The 9601-nt window shown below is 55.8% G+C and overlaps 1 protein-coding gene across 1 annotated transcript in view; it reads right to left on the bottom strand.

Annotated features, from left to right (window-relative positions):
* Positions 1-3384: 3384 nt before the first annotated feature.
* The window catches only part of LOC135405886 (maestro heat-like repeat-containing protein family member 1), a 67782-nt gene continuing 61565 nt past the window's right edge, over positions 3385-9601 (bottom strand). Inside the window, 3 exon segments of the mRNA XM_064640441.1 lie at positions 3385-3473; positions 3475-3547; positions 8047-8237. Of these exon segments, the coding sequence (XP_064496511.1) occupies positions 3405-3473; positions 3475-3547; positions 8047-8237 (333 nt within the window). The 3' untranslated portion in view covers positions 3385-3404.

Raw genomic sequence — 9601 nt, 5'->3', positions numbered from 1 at the left:
TCCTGCCACCAGGGTAGGACAATCTGAGCATGGCAACACCAGTGGCACTGGCCTGGCACTGTCCCCGTCCTGCCACCAGGGCAGGAGAGACCCAGTATGGGAAGGACAGTGGCACTGGCCTGGCACTGTCCCCTCCTGCCACCAGGGCAGGACAGACCCAGCATGGCAACACCAGTGAACCGGGATGGGGGTCCTGTCCCACAGTGGGGATCCCATAATGGGACTGATGGCACTGGGGACCCCATAATGGGACTGATGGCACTGGGGACCCCATAACAGGACTGATGGCACTGGGGACCCCATAATGGGTCTGATGGCACTGGGGATCCCATAAAAGGATTGATGGCACTGGGGACCCCATAATGGGTCTGATGGCACTGGGGATCCCTTAAAAGGATTGATGGCACTGGGGACCCCACAGTGGGACTGATGGCACTGGGGACCCCATAATGGGACTGATGGCACTGGGGACCCCATAATGGGACTGATGGCACTGGGGATCCCACAGTGGGACTGATGGCACTGGGGATCCCATAACAGGACTGATGGCACTGGGGACCCCATAATGGGACTGATGGCACTGGGGACCCCACAGTGGGAGTGATGGCACTGGGGATCCCATAACAGGACTGATGGCACTGGGGATCCCATAACAGGACTGATGGCACTGGGGATCCCATAATGGGACTGATGGCACTGGGGATCCCATAATGGGACTGATGGCACTGGGGACCCCATAATGGGACTGATGGCACTGGGGATCCCATAACAGGACTGATGGCACTGGGGACCCCATAATGGGACTGATGGCACTGGGGACCCCATAATGGGACTGATGGCACTGGGGACCCCATAAAGGGACTGATGGCACTGGGGACCCCATAATGGGACTGATGGCACTGGGGACCCCATAATGGGACTGATGGCACTGGGGATCCCATAAGGGGACTGATGGCACTGGGGATCCCATAACAGGACTGATGGTACTGGGATCCCATAAAAGGACTGATGGCACTGGGGACCCACAGTGGGACTGATGGCACAGGGAACCCCATAACAGGACTGATGGCACTGGGGATCCCATAACAGGACTGATGGCACTGGGGACCCCATAATGGGACTGATGGCACTGGAATCCCATAATGGGACTGATGGCACTGGGGACCCACAGTGGGACTGATGGCACTGGGGATCCACAATGGGACTGATGGCACTGGGGGACCCCATAATGGGACTGATGGCACTGGGGATCCCATAATGGGACTGATGGCACTGGGGATCCCATAATGGGACTGATGGCACTGGGGATCCCATAACAGGACTGATGGCACTGGGGATCCCATAAAGGGACTGATGGCACTGGGGACCCCATAACTGCACTGATGGCACTGGGGATCCATTAATGGGACTGGTGGCACTGGGGATCCCACAGTGGGACTGATGGCACTGGGGACCCCATAACAGGACTGATGGCACTGGGGACCCCATAATGGGACTGATGGCACTGGGGACCCCATAACGGGACTGATGGCACTGGGATCCCATAAAGGGACTGATGGCACTGGGGACCCCATAATGGGATTGATGGCACTGGGATCCCATAATGGGACTGATGGCACTGGGATCCCATAATGGGACTGATGGCACTGGGGACACCCCACAGTGGGACTGATGGCACTGGGGACCCACAGTGGGACTGATGGCACTGGGGATCCCATAATGGGACTGATGGCACTGGGGACACCCCACAGTGGGACTGATGGCACTGGGGATCCCATAATGGGACTGATGGCACTGGGGATCCCATAATGGGACTGATGGCACTGGGGACACCCCACAGTGGGACTGATGGCACTGGGGATCCCATAATGGGACTGATGGCACTGGGGATCCCATAATGGGACTGATGGCACTGGGGACACCCCACAGTGGGACTGATGGCACTGGGGATCCCATAATGGGACTGATGGCACTGGGGATCCCATAATGGGACTGATGGCACTGGGGACACCCCACAGTGGGACTGATGGCACTGGGGATCCCATAATGGGACTGATGGCACTGGGGATCCCATAATGGGACTGATGGCACTGGGGACCCCATAACAGGACTGATGGCACTGGGGATCCCATAATGGAACTGGATGGCACTGGGGATCCCGTAATGGGACTGATGGCACTGGGGATCCCATAATGGGACTGATGGCACTGGGGATCCCATAATGGGACTGATGGCACTGGGGACCCCATAATGGGACTGATGGCACTGGGGATCCACAGTGGGACTGATGGCACTGGGGACCCCATAATGGGACTGATGGCACTGGGATCCCATAATGGGACTGATGGCACTGGGATCCCACAGTGGGAGTGGTGGCACTGGGGGATCCCATAATGGGACTGATGGCACTGGGGATCCCATAATGGGACTGATGGCACTGGGGACCCCATAACAGGACTGATGGTACTGGGGACCCCATAACAGGACGGATGGCACTGGGGACCCCATAATGGGGACTGATGGCACTGGGGATCCCATAATGGGACTGATGGCACTGGGGGACCCCATAACAGGACTGATGGCACTGGGGACCCCATAACAGGACTGATGGCACTGGGGATCCCATAATGGGACTGATGGCACTGGGGACCCACAGTGGGGACTGATGGCACTGGGATCCCATAATGGGGACTGATGGCACTGGGATCCCATAATGGGACTGATGGCACTGGGGATCCATAATGGGACTGATGGCACTGGGGACCCACAGTGGGACTGATGGCACTGGGGATCCCATAATGGGAATGATGGCACTGGGGATCCCACAGTGGGAGTGGTGGCACTGGGGACCCCATAACGGGACTGATGGCACTGGGGATCCCATAACAGGACTGATGGCACTGGGGATCCCATAACGGGACTGATGGCACTGGGATCCCATAACTGGACTGATGGCACTGGGGACCCCATAATGGGACTGATGGCACTGGGATCCCACAGTGGGACTGATGGCACTGGGGATCCCATAACGGGACTGATGGCACTGGGGACCCCATAATGGGACTGATGGCACTGGGGATCCCATAATGGGACTGATGGCACGGGGGACCCCATAACGGGACTGATGGCACTGGGGACCCCATAATGGGACTGATGGCACTGGGGACCCCCATAATGGGACTGATGGCACTGGGGACCCCATAACAGGACTGCCGACATTGGACACCCCACACTGGGACTGATTGCCACCGAGGACTCCCCAGGGGCACCCACTGACATCAGGCCCCAACCTCCAGCCCCAGCTGCACCCACCCCACAGCACCCCCCCACCCAGGGGCTCCTTCCAGCCAGCCGGGGTCCAAAACCGGGCAGCAAACCCCCCAAAATCCCGGAATGCCCGGGCCTTACCTGGCGAGCAGGGCGACGCCGTCGTGGTGCCGCTCCGGGCTGGCCAGGAGCTCCCAGGCCCCGGCCCTCGCCCACCTCCCGGGCCACCTCCTCGCTGCCGCCCCGCAGCAGCAGCGCCCGCAGCGTCTCCACGGCACAGCTGGGGAGGGAAGGGCAGCACGGCTTGGGCTGCGCTCAGGCTGGGCTCAGTCAGGCTCAGCTGGGCTCAGTTGGGATGTTTAGCTCAGTTTGGGCTCAGTTTGGGCTCAGTTTGGGGCTCAGTTTGGCTGTTTGGCTCAGTTGGGTTCAGTTTGGGCTTGGTTAGGCTCAGTTTGGCTGTTTGGCTCAGTTTGGCTCAGTTCGGCTCAGTTGGGCTGTTTGGCTCAGTTTGGCTCAGTTGGGTTTCAGTTTGGGCTCAGTTGGGATGTTTAGCTCAGTTTCTGCTCAGTTGGGTTCATTTTGGGCTCAGTTTGGCTGTTTGGCTCAGTTTGGGCTCAGTTTGGGCTCAGTTTGGCTGTTTGGCTCAGTTTGGCTCAGTTTGGCTCAGCTGGGATGTTTAGCTCAGTTTCTGCTCAGTTGGGTTCAGTTTGGGCTCAGTTTGGCTGTTTGGCTCAGTTTGGGCTCAGTTTGGGCTCAGCTGGCTCAGTTTGGGCTCAGTTTGGGCTCAGTCAGGCTCAATTAGGCTCAGTTTGGCTCAGTTTGGCCTCAGTTTGGGCTCAGTTTGGCTGTTTGGCTCAGTTTGGGCTCAGTTTGGGCTCAGTTTGGCTGTTTGGCTCAGTTTCGGCTCAGTTGGGCTCAGTTTGGCTCAGTTGGGGCTCAGTTGGGCTCAGTTTGGGCTCAGTTGGGATGTTTAGCTCAATTTTGGTTCAGTTGGGCTCAGTTTGGGCTCGGTTTGGGCTCAGTTTGGCTCAGTTCTGGCTCAGTTTGACTGTTCAGCTCAGTCTGGCTCAGTTTGGGCTCAGTTTAACTGTTTGGCTCAGTTTGGGCTCAGTTTGGGCTCAGTTTGGCTCAGTCTGGCTCAGTTTGGGCTCAGTTTGGCTCAGTTTGGGCTCAGTTTGACTGTTCAGCTCAGTCTGGCTCAGTTTGGCTCATTTTGGCTCAGTTTGGGCTCAGTTTTGGCTCAGTTTGGGCTCAGTTTGGGCTCAGTTTGGCTGTTTGGCTCAGTTGGGTTCAGTTTGGGCTCAGTTTGGGCTCAGTTTGGGCTCAGTTGGGTTCATTTTGGGCTCAGTTTGGGCTCAATTTGGACTCTGGCTCGGGATGTTTAGCTCAGTTTGGGCTCAGTTGGGCAGTTCGGGCTCAGTTAAACTGTTTTGGTCAGTTGGGCTCAGTTTGAGCTCAGTTTGGGCTCAGTTTATTATAATAAATAATAAAAATAAATAATAAATAATAAATAATAAACTATCATTTGAAAATAAATATTATAATATAATAATAATAAAAATAATAAATATTAAATAATAAATAATAAACTATTATTTGAAAATAAACTATTATTTGAAAATAAATATTAAAATAAATAATAATAAAATAATAAAATAATAAATAATAAATAATAAATAATAAACTATTATTTGAAAATAAATATTATAATAAATAATAATAAATAATAATAAATAATAAATAATAAACTATTATTTGAAAAAACTATTATTTGAAAATAAACTATTATTTGAAAATAAATATATAATAAATAATAATAAATAATAAATAATAATAAATAATAATAAACTATTATTTGAAAATAAACTATTATTTGAAAAATAAATATAATAATAAATAATAATAATAAAAATAATAAATAATAAAAAATAATAAATAATAAACTATTATTTGAAAATAAATATTATAATAATAAAAAATAAAAAATAAAAAAATAAAAATAATAAATAATAAATAATAAACTATTATTTGAAAATAAACTATTATTTGAAAATAAACTATTATTTGATCCTTATTATTGATAAGAACCTGGGTTACACCCCCCTCCCCTTCTCCTGGAGCCACAGAAAACCCTGATTTTCCTTGGGAAGGACACCCAGGACCCTGCTGGGGTTGGGGATGGATGGTGGGGAAACCAACCCTGCCCCTCACAGGAACCCCCCCCCTCCCAGAGGGACCAGCACCCAGGGGACCCTCCCCGACAGCTGGAGCCTCCTTGGCTCCACCAAATCCACGGATCCTCGAGCTTTTCCAACCTCAGGGATTCCAGGATCCTTCAGGGGGGCCAAAGCTGAGCACCTGCTCCCATGGGACACGAGCACGACACGGGTTTTGCCTTCCTGCCCGGCACCAGAGGATTCCCAGCTGGATTCCCCAGGGGAAAAAGCCTCAAACCTTCCCTGGAAAAATCCACCCAAGGAGCAGCCAGCAGGTTCCTGAGGGAATTCCCGTGCTGTCAGGGGTGGGAAAAGGGAAAAGCAGGAGCAGGAAAGGGCCCCTGCTCAGCTCCCGGGACGGGCAGAGGGTCCTGGGGGTGATTTAAGCATAGAGAGGTTGGAGGGAATTAATTAATTGCTAATTAAGGAAAACCTCAGGGAATTATTGATAAGGACCTGGGTTACACCCCCCTCCCCTTTTCCTGGGGTGGGTAGGAACAGGTGAGGTATCCCAGGAGCCACGGAAAACCCGGATTTTCCTCGGGAAGGACACCCAGGACCCTGCTGGGGTTGGGATGGATGGTGGGAAACCAACCCTGCCCCTCACAGGAACCCCCCCTCCCAGAGGGACCAGCACCCAGGGGACCCTCCCCGACAGCTGGAGCCTCCTTGGCTCCACCAAATCCGAGGATCCTCGAGGTTTTCCAACCTCAGGGATTCCAGGATCCCTCAGGGGGCCAAAGCTGAGCACCTGCTCCCATGGGACACGAGCACGACACGGGTTTTGCCTTCCTGCCCGGCACCAGAGGATTCCCAGCTGGATTCCCCAGGGAAAAGCCTCAAACCTTCCCTGGAAAAATCCAGCCAAGGAGCTGATGGAATTCCTGATGGAATTCCTGAGGGAATTCCCGCTGTCAGTGGTGGGAAAAGGGAAAAGCAGGAGCAGGAAAGGGCCCCTGCTCAGCTCCCGGGACTGGCAGAGGGGCCTCGGGGCGATTTGAGCATCGAGAGGTTGGAGGGAATTAATTGCTAATTAAGGAAAACCTCAGGCAGGAGGAGTCACCCACCATCTGCCTGGGACAGTCTGGTGTCTGTAACAGTCACGGAATCCTGGAATGGTTTGGGTGGGAAGAGACTTAAAGGTCATTTAATTCCAGGGCAGGGACACCTCCCACTATCCCAGGAGGATCCAACCTGGACTGGGAGACTTCCAGGGATCCAGGAGCAGCCACAGCTCCTCTGGGAATTCCATCCCAGCCCCTCCCCACCCTCCCAGCCAGGAATCCCTTCCCACTATCCCCCCTAACCCTGGGAAGCCATTCCCTGGGTGCTGTCCCTCCAGCCCTTGGCCCCAGTCCCTCTCCAGCTCTCCTGGAGCCCCTTCAGGCCCTGGAAGGGGCTCCAAGGTCTCCCTGGAGTATCCCAGATGGCCTCAAACAGCTCCATTTGTTTGGGAATTCTCCCACAGAGGGAATCCCTGACCTCAAAAATCCCTTTCCAGCAGTTTGGGATAAACCCCAGGCTCCCTCTCCTCTCCCTCGGTGCTTCCCACCCCACCTTGGAATCACATTCCCCTTTGGAATGGTTGAGCTGGAAAGGCCTCCAAGCCCACCCAGCCCAACCCACCCCCAAGTGCCACATCCCCAGGGATCTTCAATCCCCCCAGGAATGCTGGATCCCCCCCAGGAATGTTGGATCCCCCCCAGGGGTGGGGACTCCTCTCCTGGGCCGGGACAGCCCTTTTTCCAGCAGGGAATTCTTCCCCAACATCCAGCCCCGAGCGTTGTTCCCGCGGGGTTTTTCCCTTCCCACGGTGTCCTAAAGACAATTCCCACCTTTCCCAGCCCAGCCTGTGTCTCCCAGGCTGCCCTTTCCTGCCCAGGGATCCTTTCACCTTCCCTGTCTCCTGTCCCAGAGACCCAAAATCCGGGATGGGGCCGGGAAATGACTTTGATATCGGAACCAGCTCCGGGGGCCCGGCTGGAATTTCACATCCTGGACAAAGACAGTTCCCTCCCCATCCATCAGGAATGGATTCAGGGACACCTGCCAGGGCTCCTCTGCTCTGTCCAGGGGGATTTGGGGTCAGGGAGGAGCCCTTTTATCCCTTCCTGGGGACACAAAATCCACACCAAAAACCAGTTCCTCCAGTTACATCCACACCCTAAAAACCAGTTCCTTGGGTCACATCCCAGCATGGGCTGGTTTTGCACACCCCAAAAACCAGTTCCTGTGATCACATCCAAAGCCAAAAACCAGTTCCTCCAGTCACATCCCGGCACAGGCTGGTTTTGCATCCCAAATCCCAGTTCCTCCAGTTACATCCACACCCTAAAAACCAGTTCCTCTGGTTCCATCCCCTCCCATCCAATCCCACCCCATCCCCTCCCACCCCATCCCCTCCCATCCCATCCCATCCCATCCCATCCCAGGTTGGTTTTACCCCCAAATCCCAGTCCCTGCTGTTCCATCCCAGCCCAGACTGGTTTTGCACACCCCAAACCCCAGTTCCTGCTGTTTTATCCCATCCCACCCCACCCCATCCCAGTTTCCCCCCAGTTACCTGCCGGGCTGGAGGCTGCGGGCGGCGGCTCCGTGGCCCCTCCTGTCCCTGCCCTGCAGGTTTTTGGGGAGCTGCACCCCCAGGGAGCAGCTGAGGCGCAGCAGGAGGGTCCCGAAGAGGGCCGGGTAGAGCCCCAGCACGGCCGGACCCGCCTCGGGGGCCGACAGCAGCTCGTGGAGAGCGCACGTGGCCTGGGGAAACCGGGAATTAGGGAATTAATTAGGGAATTAGGGAATTCATTAGGGAATTAGGGAATTCATTAGGGAATTAGGGACACCTCACACAGCAAATCAACTCCCCCTGGGTGACCTCGGAGTGTCCCCAACTCGTGTCCTCTCTCCTGGGCTGGGGAGGGGGTGAGGATCTTTACCCCTTTACAAGCCCTTTACACCCAGGAGGATCTTTACACCCAGGAATGGTCAGGGGGTCCCAGGAAGGGGCAGGGGGTCCCAGGAATGTTCAGGGGGTCTCAGGAAGGGGAAGGGGATCCCAGGAATGGTCAGGGGGTCCCAGGACACACTCACAGCCAGGGGCAGGGGGTTCATAGGAAGGGGCAGGGGGTCCCAGGAAGGGGCAGGGGGTCCCAGGAATGGTCAGGGGGTCCCAGGAATGTTCAGGGGGGTCTCAGGACACACTCACAGCCAGGGGCAGGGGGTCCCAGGAAGGGGCAGGGGGTGCCAGGAATGTTCAGGGGGTCCCAGGACCCACTCACAGCCAGGGGCAGGGGGTTCATAGGAAGGGTCTGGGGTGCCAGGAATGGTCAGGGGGTGCCAGGACACACTCACAGCCAGGGGCAGGGGGTTCATAGGAAGCGACAGGGGGTCCCAGGAATGGTCAGGGGGTCCCAGGAAGGGGCAGGGGGTTCCCAGGACACACTCACAGCCAGGGGCAGGGGGTTCATAGGAAGGGTCTGGGGGTCCCAGGAAGGGGCAGGGGGTTCCCAGGACACACTCACAGCCAGGGGCAGGGGGTCCCAGGAAGGGGCAGGGGGTTCATAGGAAGGGTCAGGGGGTCCCAGGAATGGTCAGGGGGGTCCCAGGAATGTTCAGGGGGTCCCAGGAAGGGGCAGGGGGTCCCAGGAAGGGGCAGGGGGTCCCAGGAATGGTCAGGGGGTCCCAGGACCCACTCACAGCCAGGGGCAGGGGGTCCCAGGAAGGGGCAGGGGGGTCTCAGGAATGGTCAGGGGGGTCTCAGGAATGGTCAGGGGGTGCCAGGAATGGTCAGGGGGTCTCAGGAATGGTCAGGGGGTGCCAGGAATGGTCAGGGGGTCCCAGGAATGCTCAGGGGGGTCCCAGTTCACACTCACAGCCAGGGGCAGGGGGGTCCCAGGAATGTTCAGGGGGTCCCAGGAATGGTCAGGGGGTCCCAGGAATGGTCAGGGGGTGCCAGGAAGGGGCAGGGGGTTCCCAGGAAGGGTCAGGGGGTCCCAGGAATGTTCAGGGGGGGTCTCAGGACCCACTCACAGCCAGGGGCAGGGGGTCACAGGAAGGGGCAGGGGGGTCTCAGGACCCACTCACAGCCAGGGGCAGGGGGTCCCAGGAATGTTCAGGGGGTC

The sequence above is a fragment of the Pseudopipra pipra genome, chromosome 1, assembly GCF_036250125.1.
Source record: "Pseudopipra pipra isolate bDixPip1 chromosome 1, bDixPip1.hap1, whole genome shotgun sequence".
NCBI lineage: Eukaryota > Metazoa > Chordata > Aves > Passeriformes > Pipridae > Pseudopipra > Pseudopipra pipra.
Note: the sequence above shows the minus strand (reverse complement) of the source record. Positions and strands in the feature narration are given on the sequence as shown.